The 21,313-nt window shown below is 37.1% G+C and overlaps 1 protein-coding gene across 3 annotated transcripts in view; it reads right to left on the bottom strand.

Annotated features, from left to right (window-relative positions):
• Position 1: 1 nt before the first annotated feature.
• Positions 2 to 21,313, bottom strand: part of ADD3 (adducin 3 (gamma)) — a 143,593-nt gene continuing 122,281 nt past the window's right edge. The window contains exons 3-15 of one of the 3 annotated variants that reach the window (XM_012663905.1): positions 19,742 to 19,880; positions 15,349 to 15,500; positions 14,331 to 14,411; positions 13,349 to 13,498; positions 12,714 to 12,857; positions 12,502 to 12,600; positions 11,284 to 11,466; positions 9,589 to 9,846; positions 8,188 to 8,307; positions 7,638 to 7,724; positions 4,476 to 4,599; positions 2,755 to 2,850; positions 804 to 1,827 (exon numbers count right to left, since the gene is read on the bottom strand). In XM_012663905.1, coding sequence (XP_012519359.1) covers positions 1,535 to 1,827; positions 2,755 to 2,850; positions 4,476 to 4,599; positions 7,638 to 7,724; positions 8,188 to 8,307; positions 9,589 to 9,846; positions 11,284 to 11,466; positions 12,502 to 12,600; positions 12,714 to 12,857; positions 13,349 to 13,498; positions 14,331 to 14,411; positions 15,349 to 15,500; positions 19,742 to 19,880 — 1,926 coding nt within the window. In that variant the 3' untranslated portion in view covers positions 804 to 1,534. Of the gene's footprint in view, positions 1,828 to 2,754; positions 2,851 to 4,475; positions 4,600 to 7,637; positions 7,725 to 8,187; positions 8,308 to 9,588; positions 9,847 to 11,283; positions 11,467 to 12,501; positions 12,601 to 12,713; positions 12,858 to 13,348; positions 13,499 to 14,330; positions 14,412 to 15,348; positions 15,501 to 19,741; positions 19,881 to 21,313 lie in introns of all 3 variants that reach the window. The other 2 variants (XM_012663907.1, XM_012663906.1) reach the window with 2 other exon arrangements.

Raw genomic sequence — 21,313 nt, forward strand, 5'->3', positions numbered from 1 at the left:
GCTTTGCATGGTCATACACACAGTCAAACAGAACCAGCCCCAGGACACACTGTAATCAATGTCACCGTTGCATGCCAACTCACCCTCCAGAAACACTCCAGGTTATTTTTACCCATGGATCACTTTGGATTACTGATTTTACATTGATTTATGACATCGCTTGGGTGAAGAGGGAAAAGCCTATATTATGCCTAGGTTTAAATTTGTATTTACATTAGACAGAAAATTAACTGAGAAGATTCTTCTTTAAAATCTGTAAAAATGAAGAAGTGGTAGTTTTCTCTCATTGGTAGGATAAGATCCACTGATTTCTTCTAGCGCTGCCCTCTAAAGATAACACAAGTTAGAAGGAAATGACCCTTTTAAAATGCAAATATCAACCAAGAAAGTCATTGATTCTGGCAGAAAAATGGAATTTTAGAAATTTGGGACATGTTTTGAATAAATCATACTATATTGTACATATGAGTTGTTATCAAACTAGATTCTTCTTTTCACATTCCACCTTTTGTTCCCTTTTCACTTTCCCTTTCATTCTTTTTCATTTGGTTACTTTATGAGATTTTCTGCATTCATTAGCAATACTAAGAGAAAAATAAAGTATAAGATTCAAATACGAATCTAGATGTACCTTTATATGCTCTAATCCCCTTTTGATACCAAGTCCCTGGATTCTTGAATTATATTTAAGTATACTCAGTACCAAGCAGACTTAAATAGGCTCTACTGTTAAATGATTGGCTAATATGCTTAGGACACTTTTATACTGAATGGTATACAAACATCTTAACATACAAAAATTGTTTTTGCCAGAGTTAAACTAAATAACCCATGTTATGTGTACAAAATCCCCTTTGTTGAAAAATAAGGGGCTTTCTAAACTAATAAAAAAAGGAAGTTTTCAAAAATTATAGTTTACTAAAACAGCTTTTTTTGGCAAACAAGGTTACTTCAGGTGAGGAAATTTTATACTGTGAATAAAATTCCAAACGAATCTTTTCTTAAAACTTTTAAAAAAATTATGTGCCAGTGTATACTAATGCTATAGATTCTTGTCTTAGAAGCTTTTAAAGCGTTCTGTTAATGCCCATTGAAACAATGGGGACTCAAAAGATACAGTCAAAAATTATGATAAAAAATTATAATCTGATTACCAAGTGAAACAGATGTTGAGAAATAAAAATTCTCACTTGTTCACTGGCAATTTCTTTCCAACAGACATTATGGAGAAGGCCTGAAGTAATTCAGACAGATATCTGTTTGTGGTGATTATAATATACTTCATGAGGGCAGAGTTAATTAAATCTAGCAATTGTTTAAAAATTCAAAGTCATTATTTGGACATATAAAATGAGAGATGAAAGTTTTCTTCATAATATGTTTTTCTTTTAGTAAAACCTCTTTCCAGTTCTTAAAGTCCAGTTTGCTACATACCCCCAATCTGATCTACCACTGCATATTAATATCAACTTAAATGTGGTATTTAAATGTGCAATGTCACATTGTAATAATAATAATTATAAAAAGACTTTTTTCAGGCTTCAACTTTCTCCTTTTTCTTGTTTTTTTTCAGAAAAGAAGGAGTGCGGAACTTCTTCTTTTTCTTGGATGGTGATTTTGAAGGTGAGCCTTCAGGTGACAAGACTTCTTCAATTTTTTCTGGAGACTTAATGGTAATCTCGATGTTTTCTATGGTCGTGCTTGTAGTTAACCTACTCACTCGCTTAGCAAGCTCATCTTCAACATCATGCATATCATCTTTGCCATTTACTACCATAACAGGCACTTCCATGGAGATGAAGCTCTTGGAAAACAGCTCATGGTTTTCTACAAAAGGGGAGGGTTTTTTGGGTTATTTTACATAGTTAACATTTTTGCTTTATTTTACAAAACTGAAATGTTTTAGCACTGTACTAAGGCATCACTTTAATTCCAATGAAGATAGATCATTATTTTAATAAACTATGGATCTATTAGCATGAAGCTAATTTTCTTAAATGATATAAAGGGGAAAGGAACAAAATTATTAAACAGTGAAAGCTAGATAATTCCAGTTTGACGACATGACAGTTTCGTTGTAAATCACATCAGTATATAAGAAAAAGACAACATATTTTTCCTTAGTTTTGGGGTCATTTGGCTATCAAAACTGAAAAGGATTTCATGCCGCTGATTGGAAGACGCATGACAAATCAATTTTAATTCCACAAATTCTTAGGTGCTATGGGTTGCCAAAACTTAGATTTTTTTTTTTTTTTTTTAATAAAGATGGGATTTCGCTCTGTCACCCAGGCTGAAGTACAGTGGTGCAATCATAGCTCGTTGTAGCCTCGAACTTTGGCTCAAGTGATCCTCCCATCCTCCCACCTCAGTCTCCCAAGTAGCTGGGACTACAGGCATGAGGTACCATGCCTGGCTAATTCTTTTATTTTTTTCAGAGACAAAGTCTTGCTACATTGCTCAGGTTGGTCTCAAACTCCTGGCCCCAAATGATCCTCCTGCTTCCACTTCCCAAAGTGCTGGGATTACAGGTATGAGCCACTGTGCCTGGCCAAAACCCAGAATGTAAGGTAAATCAATATATATGATGAACAAAAGTAGCACCACATTTAATAATATAAATTATTGGTAGATTTGAAAAATCCATGGCACACTTACTCTGATCAGGTGTTCAATTTCCTTACATGAAAACAAATGACAAGGGACAGACTCAAGACTGACTCAGTGAATGCTATGGGAAATTACATTGAATACCTTCCAATTTTTCAGGGACATTTTGCGGTGACTGAGTTTGAGACTGAATTTGTGAAACAGATGAAGCGTCATCTGAGAGTAATTCCTGCTCAGCATCTGTTGGATAAGAGTTTAGTTAAAAGCCATGCAAAACAAAACAAAGCAGCAAAAGATTTTAGGGAGGTTAGAGCATACATCAAATGCCTGCATACACAGAGATGCTAAATTCTTCAGCAATGAGTTGAGCATGCTAACGGTTATCCCATATATCAATAATTGTGCATTGAGAGGAAGTAAGTTAACATGTTAAAATTTCTGGCTGCTAATAGTAATTTTACATACAGGGTTACAAAGGAAGCATAGCTAAACTGGCAGCCCAGGCAAATAATATGTGTGCATTTAGCTTTTGCTGGTGTTAGAAAACCAAAACAGACTGAGAAGCCAGATGAAAACAATGTAAAGCCTCACCAATGAGGCTACGTTAATGAGGCAGAATGCTTCACTGAATTGTTGAACAATATCCAATGGTGATTTCTGTCAGAGCAATAGCACTGTGCTAACTGAGAAGGTCATAATGAATGTGGAAGAAACTATAAAGTTATATGTATATATTTGTTACCTGGCATCTTTAGGCTTTCAAAAAATAAGAGAATAAGAGGGACATTTTACAAAATATAAAAAAAGAGAAAGCTCCCAACCTTATGTTAGAATAAACAAATACAACATTACCACTTAGAACATTTAGTGTAATTATATTAATGACTCAGGATGACTCCCTTTTGTGACAAAAGCACTAACACACTGATAAAAACTGTTCCTTGGATTATCAAGATATCATTTGTTTTTCCTACATGATATCTAACATGGCAACAGTTCTTTAACTATTGGCTTGTTTAGCACTGGGTAAAAATGTCAACTGCATATGCTCTAAAGCAGAAACTTTTGCCCCCTTTTGAGGTCGCAGACTTCTTATCCCTATCCTGAACCCTCTTTCCCCAAATGTATATAGTGTACAATTAAGCATGTATTTTTCAGGTGGCTCACAGACTGTCTGAAGCTTATCCAAAGACCCAAGATTGAGAACTGCTGTTATAAAGAATCCTAGAGAGAAAAGGAGCTAGCGATCACTTTGCTAGGATGTTTTCATTAGCAATTCTAAACTATAATCCTAACAATCTACTTACTAAGGGTTCCAAAGTCAGAAAAATTCAACCTCACTAAGAATGCCCACATACTTAAGGAAAGCCACATCAAAATTCTAGCAGTTTTAAATTTTGATTTTGAAGTGACAATACTGGCAACCCTGAGACACCCAGGAACAGAGATTTTACAAAGCAATAAAACCATAAACTTGTGAATCTATAATTATCTCAAAATAAGATTTGAAAAGCCATGTACTATGAAATGTTTACATCTATTAATATATCTACTTTGGCTAGTAATTCTTTACTCATCTGGGGATTTCACTTTATAGATGATTTTACTGTAAAACAACGAGCACTGAGATTCCTTTCTGAGGAAGAACAACTTTCTCTACGTGTTAAGATACATGGTCTATGGTAGTTCTGTGCGTTTCAGCCCCACATATACAAAGTAAAGGACTGGGATAGATGAAATAGAACAATTGATCAAAAAAGAAAAATTAAAATTAAAAAATTAAAAAACCATTGACTGCTTTCTATCATCCAACTTGGGGTGTTATCAATGTGGTTATCCTAGACTTTATATAAAAATTAACTAACCTTCTAGGCCTTGTTGTTTACGTTCGATTGTCTTCTTATATTCTTCAAGTTCTCCTTCTGTGAGATGACTGAATGGATTAGGAGGCGCAGGTGGGCCATGATCATCATCATCAAATTGCATGGTCTTACAAAGAAAGAAAGAAAAAAAAATCGACTCATTACCACAAGTTTTACTATCTATATATGCACACTCATATACACATATGCGTGTAAATGCATACATAATGTTTGTGAAACCCTACTCACAACAATCGTAAGAAATGATGAGGCAACATGCTTTGCTTAAAATACTCTTATTAATGCTCTTAGACTACTATCCAAAGGACTAAAATTGCCAGTGATGTTTCCTCAATAAGCTTGTATAGGTAAAGTTTAATAATATTTTAAAAACAAACAAACAAACAAAAAAACCAAGCCAAGCTCTAATAAGCTTTATATAACTGAGAAATATACTGAAAAAACAAGAATCGCTCCATTTCAAAATCCTTTGTAAAAAAGGCTTAGATGAATGAAAACATACCAAAAGAACTTCCTTAAATTTGTTATAAAAATAAACTTGTAGCTGTTTTCTCTAGGAAAGGAACTAATAAGACTTTCAGTTATACCAGGCAGATGGAACTCATGCATTTATTTTTGATCCCTCCCCAAATCCTACCAAAATGATAGTAAACTTTTAAGGACAAAAGAATGGGAGAGGAGACAACAGAAGATGAGAAGTGTTAACACATTTATGGAAGATAGAAAGCAAGTGGAAGAATGGGTAGCAGAGCTGAGAAAGTTGAAGCACTAGTCTTGCAAAAAGGGATGCAGATGAGAAGCATGCTCATTCGCCCTGAAGACGTCTGATAAGGCTCAGAAACTAGAGGCATCAGGTACCACAGAAAGTGATGGTGAGGAAAAGCTGAAAATAAGGGGACAAGTTAAAAGTATGGATAAGAAACAGATTCCCAGGTCCTACTCCACATAGCCAAGCATTTAGCTCTCTCCCAATTCAGCAGAAGATCAGAGGCTTATTCTTTAGAAAAAACTAAGGGACATAAAACACAGCTGCAGCTCACAGAACGACAGTAGGAAACTGACTGAAGCATTCTTCTCTGGATAAATTAAATGGTCCCAGATAAAAGAACCACAGATAGTAATGTTTGGGGATTCCCCAGAGAAGCAGCCTGGTCCACATCCAGCCACCCTGCAGAGCAGCTCACCAATCCCCAAGCTCTGGACAACCCAGAGCTTCTGCTCAGCGTTTAGTGTTTCGTTCTTTAATGTAAACGGACTGCCACAAATTACCAGACACTTGAGGAAAGCTTCCAAAGTGGAGGAGAAAGACCAGAATCAACAAGAAAAAGGGAACTCAGAAAAAACAAAGACAACAAAGGCTGAAGAAAATTTAAAATAGATTCCCTTAGAGCAACAAGAGAAAATTTATTCATGAAACAAAGATCGGGATAAACATTTAGGGAATAAGAACTCTTCAAAAAAAAAAAAAAGGTTGAAAATAAAACTAAGAAATCTTCTGGAAAGCAGGATTAAAAAAAGACAAAGAGATGCAAAGTAGTAGAAAAAGAAAAAAAAAAAATCAGAGGCTCAAAGATGCAAAACATCCAAACTAACAGGATATACTGACAATAAAAAGAGAGAAATTGGCGGGGGGCGGGGGGGGGGGGGGGGGGGGGGGGGGGGGGAGCGGGTGTAGGGTGCGAAATCTATTGAAGAAAAACTGTAAAAAAAATTCCCAGAAGTGAAGGATATGACTTTGCAGATCAATCTGCTATTAATGCTAAGGGCTACTAATTGCTAAGAACAGAGACTAAAAAGAGATCTACTACAAAGTATACAATCAAAATTTCAGAACAGCAGGGATGTAGAAAAGGTCTAAAAGAAAAAAAAGGATCCTATCAAAGGTTCAGAAATCATGATGCCATCTTACTTCAACAATAAAAGTTAGAGAACACGACAGGCGTGGTGGCTTATACCTACAATCCTAGCACTTTGGGAGGCCAATGCAGGAGGGCCACTTGAGACCAGGAGTTTGAGATCAGCCTGAGTAAGAGCGAGATCCTGTCTCTACAAAAGACAGAAAAATTAGCTGGACATGGTGCTGCACACCTGTAGTCCCAGCTACTTGGGAGGCTGAGGCAGGAGGATCACTTGAGTCTAGGAGTTTGAGGTTATAGTGAGTTATAATGACATAATCTAGCCAGGGCAAGACCTTGTCTCAAAAAAAAAAAAAAAAAAGTTAGGGGACAACAGAGTGATACTTTTCATATTTGGGGAAAAAATTATTTCCAAACTAGAATTCTATACCCATTATAGGCACATTTGAAGGTAGAATAAAGGCATTTCAAACTGTTACATCCTATGTATACTTTCTCAGAGAGCTATTAGAGTATGCGCTCTATGATAGAGTAAATTAAGGAATCAGAGGACACAAGATACAGGAAACAGAGGATACAGCATAGACGAGAAGCACAGGAATCCTGAGAATGAGCCTATGTAGCTGAGAACAAGAAGTCCAGATTTGGACCAGAATAACTGGGGGCTGGAACAGAAAGATTACCTGTTGCCTTTGATGCTATGGAAAATAGTATTAAGAGGGACTTTGTAATTCTGTTGAAAAGTTTGGGAGGACCCAAGGCAAGGTACCCAAAATGCTAAGCAAATAAAAAAGGGAGGCAATTATTAACTCAAGGGTGGAAGGAAATATTAATACTACCTGGCTCAGCAGCAAACATGTATAATAATAATATAAACACTGAATGAACTTTTCCCATCTCTGAAATTGGGAATTATCTTATAATTCATAGCTTCCTACAATTATAATTGATAAGTGTTTTTTTTCTTTTAGTGATACATAAAATAATGGTACATCTTATAATGGATGACACAGATCTGATAAAATACAGTCAAGGTCTAAAACTGATAGATCAAGAAAAAGCAGAATAAAGATTCTCTTTAGAAACATCAAGATAAATGCTAGAAGCAATTAAAAGAAGAGAAAGTCCTTGCCCCTGGAAATTGGGAAATGAAGGTAGTATTTTAAGTCTTATGAGTTGACTTTTTAACTTATGATTATATTAACCTTAGTAAAAATATTCGTATTTAAAGAGCAAAGAAATTAATGTGTAGATCAAAAACAAAGATCACGTTGCTTCGTGGACTTACAGAAGGAGGCTTATCCACAACAATTCCAGCAAGCAACTGAGATTGTGGTCCTGCTGTTTTCAAGTCATAACGGTTTTGTTCCCGAATCTGAATTGAAAAACAGTAACAAGTTCTTGGGGGCAACTATACAGATGACCTTTGCTTTCTCTTTTCCTAAAAGTTCACTATTTGATCACTCTAGAGTAAAAGTCTCTTCAATTTCCACCTCCATAAAGACCTCTTTTACCATCTTAACAACTCACATTAATCTCCACCATTCTTGGCATGTGATTTCCTATCGTCTTACGTTGTTAGAAAACTGCATTTTCCCCTAACACCAGGCTTCATTAAGGCAGAAGTAGTTTAGTATTTCTTCCCCATGTAGCCTGTTCACTAATGATTAGCACAGAACTGGAGGTATTCAATACAAGCTAAAATTATATTGAATTAAATTCCAAATTCTTCTGTATTCAAACTCCTAAGTTCAGTATTAATCAGACTCAATCACTAGTGATTTAAACATAAAACAGAAGAAAAATGTCTCCCCTGGCCACATAAGACCATGTCTTACCTTATTTCTCTTTTCTAGTACCTCGTTCGGGTTAGTGTTTAAAGGAACAAACTGATTTGGATCTTCAATTTTGATAGGTGTTCCACTGCTAACTTTAGAGGAGTCCTCTGCTTTCATCCACTAAAGAATCAAAAATTGTCTGGAATGAAGCTTTGTGTTCAGAAAATATTAGTACGTGCTTGATAACTGTTTATAGTCTCAAGGGGGGCATATATATTGTCAATCTTTTAAAGAATTTCCCTAAGTAATATCTTAGTGGTCAATTAGTTTACATCTCATACTAGTTAGAAAAAGGCTAAAAATAAGCACTCACTTTTTTAAAAAATTAAAATGCCATTACTATTCACATGAATACTCAATTACACTGTTAATTAAACTTTCTCCTTTTGGCAATTGAAAATATCATGCTGAAAACTATTGTGAGCACAGAGAGCTTGATCGCCGATTAACTCACATTCAGAGTTCTGTCTCCTACACTGAAGTTTCATCAGATGATGATGGCTAAGCAGTCATCAAAAAGAACTCAAGGAATCTCTTAAGAGTTAGTTTTCCAGACTTCACTTTCATTTTTGGCTGACGGAAAAGGCCAAGCCCCTAATCAGCATTTTATAATGGGGATAATCTGATAGTACACAGCATAACAGAACCACAGGATTGGAAGGAGCTTATATAATTCTTCTCATTTATCCCATTTTATAATCCTTAAAGAAAGCTAATATTTATCAAGATTAACGATGACTGACCATCAATCTCTGCCAATAAAATGAATTCTGGGAAACTTATGAGTTTAATTACGTTCTTTTACTGGGAGACAAGAAATCTTGTAGACTATGAAAAAATTCTGTGATGCCTAGGCATTTCCATATTGAATGCTATTGATTTATATGATAGGATGAACTAATTTTGAGTATTTAGAGAATATTTGATGGTAAGCATTCCAAAACTAAACCAAATGTGAAGCAAAATTCTGAAAAAGATAAAATAACCTATCTCTTTACCTACAAGATCTCACCTAAGTGTAGCTATGTATAGTAATTCACACAACTCTGGCACAATTAGGTGTTGGTAACTTTATAGTTCTAATTCACTGGTGCAGTATTAACTACAAGGTAGTATCATGCAGTGGGTAAGAACTGGGCTCCAGAGTCAGACTGTCTGCATTCAAATCCTGACTTTACCATTAAAAAATAGTTAGCCCTTGTTGCCTTGGTTTTCTCATCTACAAAATAGGAAGAAAAACAGAATCATTTCACAGTAGGAGAATTAAATGAGATAATTCACATATGACACTTAGAACAATGCCTTGCAAAAAGTTAAAACCTGGTAAATGATAGTCATATTTTTCTTATATTCTACTGCCCCAATATTAGTAAAGGCAAACTATGTAAAATGTTGGCATACTGTGATTTTGGTCCTGGGACTGGTTTCTCCATTCCGAGACTCCTCAGGCACATTCACTTTCATGTAGGTGTTCGGGGAGTTCAGCCATCTTGTTTTTTCACGCTGCTGCCTCTGTGCCATGTATTTGAGAGGAGAGAGTGGCACTGTATCGTCTTCAAAGGAAAAGGCAGTCACAGTTGCTGGGATTTCCACATCACTCTTGTGCCTTGGCTTCTCACGAATGAGAGGATGCCTGTAAGCGTAGCCTGTTCTATACCCCTAAGGAAGGGAAAAACCACATTTGAAGCAATCGAACCTGTACCAAAACAGCATTTGGATTCTAATTCTTTAAACAAATGACTCAAAAAGACGCCTTTGTTGAAAAACAAATTAGGGGGAAGACATTCTTCCAAACCCCACAATCTCCACATAACACTAGAGTTGAAATCAAGAAAATTTCAAGATCCAGTTAAAACTGATTCCAGCTGACACTGCAATTTCCACTCACACAACTGTTCCTGACAGAGGTAATTTCTAAACTGCTGACTAGAAATGTTTTTCTACCTATAAAACTGTTTTTGGGAACCAAATCTCAGTGCTCATTTAAATCTTTGTTCCTGGGTCTGAAGGCAATCTGTCTTCTGACTCTTCATGGAAGAGGGTAAAATCTAACATAAGATGACATTTGCCAAACCATACATCTGATAAGGGGTTAATATCCAAAATACACAAGGACTCAAACAAATAAATAGCAAAGAAAGAAATAACCTGATTAAAAACTGGGCAAAGAATCTGAACAGACATTTCTCAAACAATATACAAAGGGCCAAGAAGTATATGAAAAAAGGCTCGACACATCACTAATCAGGGAAATGCAAATTAGGGCCATAATGAGATATCATCTCACACCTGTCAGAATTGCTATTATGAAAAAGACAAAAAGTAAGTGTTGGAGAGGATGTGGGGAGAAAAGGGAACCTTTGTATGCTGTTGGTGGGAATGTAATTAGTATGTTCCTCATAAAATTAAAAAGAGAAATACCATATGATCCAGCAGCCCCGATATCGGGTGTATATCCAAAGGAAATGAAATCTGTACGTCGAAGAGATAACTGTACCCCCATATTCACTGCAGCACTATTCGCAATGGCCAAGATATGGAATCAACCCAAGTGTCCATCAATGGATGAATGGACAAAGAAAACGTGGTATATATACACAATGGAATACTATTCGGCCTTAAAAAAGCAGGAAATTCTGTCATGTGCAACAGCATGGATGAACCTAGAGGACATTAAGTGAAATAAGCCAGGCACAGAAAGACAAATACTGTATGATCTCATTTATACATAGAATCTAAAAAAAATTGAACTAAAAGTAGAGAGTAGAATGATGGTTATCAGGAGGTGGGGGTAGGGAGACATTGGATAAAGGATACAAACTTTCAGCTGAATAGGAGGAATAAGTTCAAGAGCTATATTGTACAATATAGTGACTATAGTAAATAACAATGTATTATATTCTTGAAAAAAAAAGATGACATGTTCCACTGTTTAATTCTTAAAAATGTGGTTAAATCACATCAAAATGCCTTCCTAAGGTCCAACTCTGCTCCTAGGGGAGTAAGAAGCATGTTCCAAAATCAAAGGGAGACGGAAACATCTGCTCTTGATTCAGAAAACATGAAAGCCAAGTTTACGTTCAATTTTTCACCTACCAGATTGTCCAGAGTTCTCATCAGCCCTTCAAACTCAATCTCGCCAACCTTCCATTTTTGATGGGAACCCATATTCACGCCTCCTCCTCCAGATGCTGCTACAGTATAAGTAGAAGCTTTATACTTCTGAAGGTCCAGCACAAGTAGATTGTCTACCCCACCTGCCCCTGCTAATGCCTGCACCTGTAACCAATGGTAAAACACACAGACACACAAAACCGTAAAGACTGTAGTGAGTATTTTACTTTGAAAAAGGCACAATTTCAATTTGGCAAATATCCATAACACATATAGAGCCATACCTTTTAACATATTTCAAGCAACTGTGAAATCTCTTGCCAAATTTTAAAGTTTTCTTCTTGAAGTTTTCCCATGGCTATCTGGTTAATACTTTTGCCAAAAGTTGTAATTTTAAAGGAGTATAGAAACACTACACTTTGAATTTAAGGATATTTAGGCAGAAGTCATTAGCTCATTATCTTAATCTAATTAAACTTTTCATATCCCCATTTGAGAAGAAGAGGAGGGACCATTAAAGCAAAAAAAGAAGTTGGTAATTAGGACAAGTTAAAGCTGGCAGAAAAATAAATAAATAAATAAATAAATAAATAAATAAAGTTGGTAGAAAAGTTTTTTCCCCTTTCTTGTGGCCCTTCTAATAAATTAAGATTATTACCATTGCTTCAAGAGAATCTGATTGATTTTCTTTAAGAGAGAACCTGGGGCCTTTAAAAATGTAATCTGCTTCAACTGAGGAAGAAAATGGTTAATAAATATCCAACCTATTATAATAATGAGGCTGTGGAATGGTTGAAAAACCACATGAGTTCATAAAACTCCTGGCCCTAGTCTTCAGCTTTTCACAAAAGTGGCAACACCACGTTTGATTCTTGCTGATTTGAGGCTGCCTTTGTTTCTCAGTTAGCCCCACCACTATAGGGTGAAAACAGAAATGGGCAATTGTACTATCTTTAAAAGTAGGATTGTGGGCAAAATGATGTTTATGAGGCACTTAGATTTGTGTAAGAAAATTTTCATTTCTTTTCCCGTTTTCAATTCAAGTGATAACTGAGTAGACAACCCCTTTTCACTTAAGTAGAGCAGAACTTCTCTTAAAAGACAAAATAAAAAACCCTTTAACCAAAAGAGGTTTGGAAATAACAAAATCCAAACGAGTGAATAACAAAGCAATAAAAAAAGGGAAATAATTTTTCCTACCTGAATCTCACAGGCTATCTGCACATTAAAAATATAATGAAAAGCCTCCTCCACTGTTTCTCCAAGTGCTACCACACCATGATTCCTGAGGACCAGCACCTAGAATAGAATCCCCAGAGCAATCACTTTAAATAACTGGCATAGCTCACACGGTTTTCATCAACAGCAGCAGCAACAAAAATAGCTCCTTAGACAGAAACTCTGCTACATACCTTACAACTTGGCCCAAGAACTTTCTGCAGTTGAATTCTCTCCTCCTGTTCATCAAGAGATCCTTGGTAGTTGTAATAGGCGACATCTCCCAGGATAAGGGACTCTTGAGAAATTGGAAGGATCCCACACTTCATGGAGGATACCTATTTGGTTGGGTGCATACCAAGATGACCCATTTAGTTACTAAATACATTTTCATAGGAACCTGATTCTTTGGTCAGCTCAGGAAGCACTGGCCTATTCACTGTGTTCTCCATTGCAGCCCACCTCCCACTTTAGTTCTTTGCTCCCTCCCCCAAAAAAGGGAAGGATTTAGGGGGATACAATTCAATTTAAATGCTGTGTATGTGTCAAGTGTTATGAAAGAAGCTTTGCTCCAAAAAACTCAATGACCCACTTATTAAACTGATTAGTTTTAAAATCCAAATGCTCTCTCTCCAGTTGTTTCCTAAAATGGTAGCATTTGGTCCCAAGGGCCTTTTGCTTTCTGGGTATGCAGAGGATTAATATTTCAAATATGATTTGGCATGGCAGGGTCTGAAGGAAAGCAGATAGTAAAGCATCACGTTGGGAAAGCCATGAAAATAATGTATTTTCCAGAGTCATTGTTCGTTTTGGTTCTTCATTGACTTACAGCTGCTGTTGCAAGGGTATGGATGTGTATCACACACTTCACATCAGGACGTGTTGAATAGATTGCAGCATGGGGACTGAATCCTGTATGGTCAATTTTCAAATTAGTACTTCCCTGGTCAACCACTTCTCCTATTATATTGACTTTCACCTGGAAATACATCAGAAAGACATATTTAACCGGTACACATGTATCAAAGTTTGTTTGTGTTCCGTAAGCTAAACCAGGGGGTGGCAAACTTTTTTGTTAGCGGCCGGATAGTAAATATTTCAGACTTTGTAGGCCTCTGCTGCAACTACTCAACTCTGCTGCTGCAGTACAAAAGTAGCCATAAACAATTTGTAAAAGCATGGGTTTAGCTTTGTTTCCATAAAACTTTAGTTATAAAACAGGTAGTATGCAACAAAACTTAGTATTTAGCAAGAAGCACAGTTGCGAAGATAGGTTCTTCATTGGAAGTTTGGACAAGTCTGGCATTTACTGAACTGGCTGGAAAATTTCCATTTGCTAACATCACGGCACCCAAAACTGATGTATCTCTTGCTGTCGTATAAGCTGATGACAGTGGCTAGGAGTACAATCATGGAAAAGATAAAATGTTAGATGGTCAGGTCCTATACTCATGCCAACTAAACGTTTAAATCTAGCTACAATACACACAGACTTTATGTGTTTTTTTTAAGAAAACAAAACAAAACAAATTCCAGATTGTACAGGATAGGAGAAAATTCAAAAGATTCCCTTCAAAATATGGAGAAGTTAACTTATAAGATCAACTCATTTATTTGTCTCAATTACCCTGTTTTTCTTGAACTCTAAAGCTTTTCTGAAAAATCAACATAATTTTCCAATCCCTTTACTGCTCACTAGTAAATGTTTTTCCATCCGTACCTTTTCTTGTTTCGTTCTGTGCTAAAAGCTAAAAACTGTCAGAAAAGCACAAGAAAGCTCAGAAAAAGAAACATAGGAATGAAAATTATACCAAATTGGAGGCTGTGGCTTCAGAAAAAGATAGGCCTCTGGGAATTATAATAATGTGGTCTTGCTCCTTACTTATTCTTACCTGGAAAAAAGAAAAAAATAATAGAGAATTACTATGAAGTGTTCATATTTTGCAGTTTAAACATGACTAGAGATAATATTTACAATGTATAACTTTAAGATATGACAAGGGGAAGAAACAAAGCAAAAAATTAAAGGTCTGTAGCATGAAACTTTCCTTAAAAGTTCTCCTTAACACTCAAGCACTGAAAAATTCTAATATTAGTCTCTCATTTACTGGACTTACTACCTAAAGTGTTATTTTGAGGTCCTAAGGTTGCTTAGGGTCAGCCACATTCATAAAAAATAAATGCCAATACTATTCAACCCAATGTGGTAATGATTATAACCTTAATTCACAACATGGAAATTAAGAGAAAATGGGCAAAGAGAACAGAATCTCTTCCTAGGAAGGAATTAAGACAAAGATGAAAGAGGGAAACTCAGGAATGGCTGGGGGGAAAGGAGAGAGACTGTTGGTGGACTGTGCCATGTGTCTATGCCATTTCCATCACATATCTTAATATTGATACATTTCTCCTTCCAAATAGCATCTTGCTTCCAAGTGTGGCAAAGTGAAAACAAAAGGATAGTGAATGGGCAAAATGTATTTAAAAAATAAAAGCCAGGGAGGAAACTTCCTTGACCCTTTCTATCTTCCTTGCCTCAAATGCTTTTTAACGCCACTCATGCTCAGATATAATTATCACAGAGAGGGACAATTCTGCTATAAGGTTTCTTCCTGGATAGGTTCTGCAGCTGGTCTGAATGAAAGGAAGGACAAAGATAGTAAAGGGAAAGAAACGTGCGGGAACTGTAGCCTCTGGCTCGGAGAGAAGGTTTAAATCAGCATTTGGTTGTGATCCAGCATGCTAGGTTCAGAGAATAAGTCTGAAAACAGTACAGTTGCCTTATGGTTGGAATTTTATACAAAAGGAACTGAAAGCTAAAGAACTCACTGAGATGTATGTATTTGCCAGGTGTGCCCACCCAAACAAGTCTGCAAGTCTGTACAGGCTGGCGAGTTTACAGCGGGTGAGTTTTTCTCCCTTCACATATGAGGATGTGTCTGCACCCGGAAGGTCATTGATAGGTGAGACCATGCCAAGACCTAAAAGAGAAAAAATTGTGGAGAAATTCAAGTCAAGTAATCCCTTACCTGGAAATTATCTGCCAGGAAGGAGCCTGTGTCTGGGAGTGTCCTTAAGCCTTGTAAATAATAATCTGAAATTTATCAGCCCATACAATGTTTCATTAGCTTATCCTCTTCAGAGAAGTACACTGAGAATAAAAATAAGTATCGGCTACCTTTGATTGCTTGGTAAAAGTTGCTTCATGTAGTACTTGCTAGGGAGTGATCATGGCAAAGACTCACACCACTGGGGAAAAATGGTTACATGACCCCAAAGGTGAAAGTGTTATTAAATACTGAGGTTACTGCTAATTTTATGATGAAAAGCCTTCAACAGAAAGCTACTTTTCTAATATCTCTTTTAACTTTTATTTAAACACAAAAAGCATTTAAAGTGGAAAAGAATGCATTCAAATAGTAGTCTGGCTTCTGCCCTCTTGGAAGATCTTGAAGTAGTCTTGAAGGTCTCTAACGATCCTATTGCCAAGTTCAATTGTTACCAACTTCAGCTTTTGCTCAGTCTTCATTCTCCTTGACTTCTTTTCAGCTTGACACCATTTATATTGCCTTTTTCCTAGAATTCTTCTCCAGGGCCATGTGATACTATCCTGGATCTCTCGTTCCCTTTCCATCTACTTCTTTTCTCCTTCAGTAAGTTCTTTATCCCCCACTTTCCCCCAGCTGTGGCTCCTTCTCAAAGCTCAGTCCTCCATTATGTTTCTTTCTCGTTCCACATTTCCCTATAAAAACATCAAACATTTCTAAGCCTCCCCAACGTTACTTCTGCGTAGATTACTCCCCACTGTTTATCTCTGACCTCCTCCCCATTCTCCATCCTGCCCTTGCTAACTGCCTACAACACAATAACATAAAAATTTAAAGGGTCTAAGAGTGATTTCATCTTAACTCTCCTGATTTTTCTTATCTTTTTCTCTTTTCCTTACTTTTCTTCTAATACTCATGATATTATAATTCCTGCAGGCTCAAACTCTAAGTAACCTTTACCTCTCAACCTTTCCTGGGCCATCATATGTAATTTGTCACTACATTCCATGATTCTTTTCTTCACAAGGTCCCTCATTTTCCATACTTGAGTTCAGGCCTTAACTCATGTGTGGACTCCTGCAATAAGCCTTCTCATTCTTGTCCTTGCCTGTAGCCCTTTTCTTTGTAAATCCATTCTGCATAAAACCAACAGATTGAGTTTTCTAAAGCACAGCTTTTAACCTGAGAATATGGGCCCAGTAGGAAACTTTTAAAGAGAAGCCCAAATCAATATTTTAATGTAAGATCTCCTAATTTTGAAATGTTTCAAACTAATTCAAAGAAATAGTTTTAACATGTTAGCTATACAAGGTAGCATAATTTTTGACAAAATTTTAGAGTCAGCCATTAACCTAACTCCTACTCTCCCCCTAACCTTCCAGCTGTAACTTCCACTTTTGATAACACAAGTATTGCAGGCAAACTGGTTGATTTCTACTTCCTGAACTCTGAATGCTGGCATATGGCTTTCCTGCTGCCATGCCTTTGTACATTCCAGCCAGCCAGCCAAAATCTCCTGTAGCTGCCATGGAATCTAGGACACTCACAGGATAGCTTCTTTCATTATATCTGTCTTCCCTGACTAGTTTTCCTCTTCGAACTTTTGAAATTTTCTCTTTGGGCCCTTTTCTTCTCTGCCTATACCCTCTTCTATGATAATTTAATCAACGTCCACAGCTTTAAGTAATATTTTTCTATGTCCATCGGCCAAGTCTGCCTCCTAAGCTCTCAGACTGCTGTTCCAACTGCGGCAATGTCTTGGCAACTCAAATTGAGCATGCCTGAAGTCGAACTTTCTCCATTTCCCAAGCCAAACTAGATCTCCAATGCTGGACTTTCCTATTTTTGTTAATAATACTATGAAATCTCCCAGTTCATTCTTCACACAAAACATACAGTGGTCTTCGTAAATCATCCTCCTGCTTAAAATGGCTTCCCAAAGTTAGGAATAAAATCCAAACTTCCAAACCCGGCTGTGATATGATTTATATCCAGTCATATTAAAATCAGATTTTAATATGATTTAGTCTCTGCCTGTGTTTCTGATCTTTGTTCTACTGTCCCCTTGAAAGCCATGGTCCAGACCATTATCTTTATTTTTGTCCCTTGAAGAGGCTAAACTTATTCCCGCCATCTTATTCTCATCTGGCACTTGTACTAGTTGCCTCGACCTGGAATGCTTTCTCTTGATCTTGGTATAGTTCACTCCTTGCTATTAGATTTCAGTCTAAATGTCACCTGCTCAGAGAGGTTTTCTCTGATCATCCAATCTAAAGTAGCCACCCAGTTGTTCTCTATCACATCACCATACTGTAATTCTCTGAATAGCACTCCCTATTATCTGATAATATTGTTTATTTCTTTAGTCCATTTTCTGTCTCCATGAGAAAAGGAATCCTGTCTGTCTTGTTTATCACTGTATTCCCTGTCCCTAAAAAGTGTGCTTTGCACATAAAAGATGCTCAATATTATAGAAAGTGAATCAAACTAGCTCAACCTTTGAATTTTTCTGTTTCTTCTGGTAGAATATTGCTCCCAAACTGGAAAACTCATTGATTTTGGAACTCATCATTTTTTCTGCTCACCAAAGACATCACCACATCAAACCTGCTAACTAGGACCTATCTACACTTTCCTTGGCTATGCCTTTCTTACTGGTCTCTTCCATCTTACACCCACAACCACTACTCTAATTTAGGTACTTACACCTCACATCAAGATTCTCTGAAGGATTCTTTAACTGATCTGACTTTAGTTTCTTTCCCTTTGCTGGTACTCATTTAAATTATCATCATGGTGTCGCACATCTGTAGTCCTTGGTACTTGGGAGGCTGAGGCAGGAGAATTGCTTGGGCCCAGGAGTATGAGGTTGCAATGAACTATGATCATGCCACTGCATTCCAGCCTGGGCAACAGAGCAAGACCCTGTCTCAAACACACACACACACACACACACAAAACACCTATATGTTATCGCCTAGCAACTCTTTCTTCACAAGTTTTTTTCACTGTCCACGCTAGTAGCCCTCCTTGGTCTAACAGCGAAGGCCCTCTTCAGTCAGACCCAACTTGTCTCCCTGGGCTTCTGCACCAGGACTCTCACTGATGTGCCAACATAACGGTCCACTTGCAGTTCTACAAATACACCCTCATCTTACCTGTTCCCACTATCATTTCTCTTTTTAATTTATTCCCTCTATTTGGGAAATATTTGTATTTACTGAAATCCTATTTTAAAATCTCTAACAAAAAAAAAAAAAAAACGAAGGAAAGGAGGGAGAAAGGGAGATCAAAAGAAATAAAAGAAAAAAACAGGAAAAAACGTCCCTTGAATCTGGCCTGAAGCAGTCCCTGATAGTTTTCTCCAGCTCTCTGTGCATCTGTCCTCGTGTTGCAGTGATTTCTGTAAATATTTCACAGTCGAGATGTAAAGTACTAGAGCTTACGTCCTTACGATTCTTGGTATCCTTACAGTGCTCAGCTCACCAAATTGGTGCTCTCACTAAACACCTGCTGAATGAATAAAATGTCCTATCCCGTCATTTACATCAAGTGCTAACTAATCCATTTTTTAAAACCTGTTTAGTTCAAGCCTGTCTTCTTCCATAAGGTTTTCTCAGTCTATAATCTCAGCCAATAATCAATTTCAACTGTAAATGCACATATTATAACTTATAAAAGGTTATTAGACAATTTCTTACGAATTGCTTTGTCATTTTTTCCTCTATAGTTATCTTGCAGATATGGCTATATAGTTTTTATAATAACACATTATTTTTGTGCATATATCGTATGTCTCTTCAACTAAAATACACATTTATCTAAGGTAGGGACCATGTGTTATTTTTGGAGACAGGGTCTTGCCATGTTGCACAAGTGGCCTCAAACTCCTGGGCTCAAATGATCTTCTCGCCTCAGCCTCCCAAGTAGCTGGGACTACTGCACGTGCCTCCACCTCTGGCCTGGGACCCTGTCTTGTACTGTTTTGTAATCCTCACAAAGTCTAGTACATGCTTGGTTGATATGAAAAAGTAGGAAATTCTATCACTATTACTCTAAGTATTAGATGTTATAAACAAGGACTCAAACTGAGCAGAATATGTGGCTAGAGAGGCATCAGTATTCCAAAGTGGAGATAAAATTATAATTTTTAAAACTCTCCAAAACTGACATACTGAGGGGAGGTGAAGAAAAGCCCGAGAAAGAGTTGGCCATGATGTAATCTGCGATCTGTTGCAATGCTAGTAATCCAGTTGGGTTGTGGCCCTTCTTCATCTGTTCTTGAATAAGGCATTCCAGGTCTTCCCGAAAGGCCTGTAACACACAAAAATAACCACTGAGCACATTTATCTCACTTGGAGCAGAACGACCCAAACAAAATTGGCTCTGATACAATCAATCTTTCCCCCCACCCTTCTTTTGAATAGCTTTTACCTATACTACTTAAAAACAAATATAAAAGATAAAATAATAAAATCAAAACATTGGAAGCAACAGCAAGAAGCTTGCTTTGGGGATGAAAAATCATTAGGCATTCTTAATTTCAAAGAAAATGAGATACTATAATATCTACACTAGACAGGTCTAGATAAAACAACTCTTATCAGTATGCAACTCACACCAAATATAAACTGCTGCAAAACGAGACCCAGTCCTTGCTTAGCAGCCTCCATCTAAGTTAGGACAGAGTCCCTATTTGAATGGGGAGCCACTCTGAATACAAAGTGACTCACAGCGAAAGTTTTCAACTAAGCATAATCATGGTTTCCATTTTATGATTTCCATGGCAATTTCTTAGCTCCAGAAACTCTGAAAGCAAACTAAGAAGAGTTGAGGACTAATTACTCCCTTTCTGCAATACTGTGCTAAAGAAATGACACTTTTTTCCAACTTTGGGTTCCGTAAGTTCCTATTCTAGGTTGTACTGTAACTTTTTGGGGGGAATGGGATAGAGGCAGAAATAGTGTTTATATAAATCAAAATCCTGAACATTAAAGGGAACACCTCCATTCCAATAACCCTCGAGGTATTAATATGATTCATCATCTGAAACTTCTCCCAATCCTTCACAGTAGTTGAAATACTAATAGCTGGTTTTGGCTTTCTTTCACATCCAGCCAACACTTACTTTATTAAATTCATCATTTGTTCTCTTCTTGCTCATGTCTACTTCATTCATTTTAAAGATGAAGGCTCTTGCAATATAAATCACTTCACCTTTGCTCTTCCATTTGAGATTAGTTACATGTGTAGCAAGATGCCCTGCCAGAAATTAAATTCAATTTTTTTCCCCTTCACCTAAGAGGGAGAAGGCAGAAAACTATTTTGGAATCACTACCTCCTCCAAGAAAAGTACGTACAATCATCTTGGAGATCACTGAGGAAACCTCCCTTAGAAGGGTGAATCTGTTTTGAGTCACTGACAGTAGCCTTCCTCATAAGGGTGGGAATAAGATTTCCCAGAGTCCCTTCTTAGAGGATTGGGTGAATTACCAAGAGGTCCAGGGACTTTTTTTTAAATAATGGCACAGGAGCCCATGGTGGGAAGGAGAAATGTAGTTCCAAGGCTATGAGGAGTTAGATGTTAGGACCAGTCCTGACTCACTGCTTGTGTTGTTCTTAGAATAGTTTAGAAGTGTCTGATGTAGGCTGGGCGCGGTGGCTCACACCTGTAATCCTGGCACTCTGGGAGGCAGAGGCAGGCGGATTGTTTGAGCTCAGGAGTTCGAGACCAGCCTGAGCAAGAG

The sequence above is a fragment of the Propithecus coquereli genome, unplaced genomic scaffold (genome assembly GCF_000956105.1).
Source record: "Propithecus coquereli isolate 6110/MARCELLA unplaced genomic scaffold, Pcoq_1.0 Scaffold84, whole genome shotgun sequence".
NCBI lineage: Eukaryota > Metazoa > Chordata > Mammalia > Primates > Indriidae > Propithecus > Propithecus coquereli.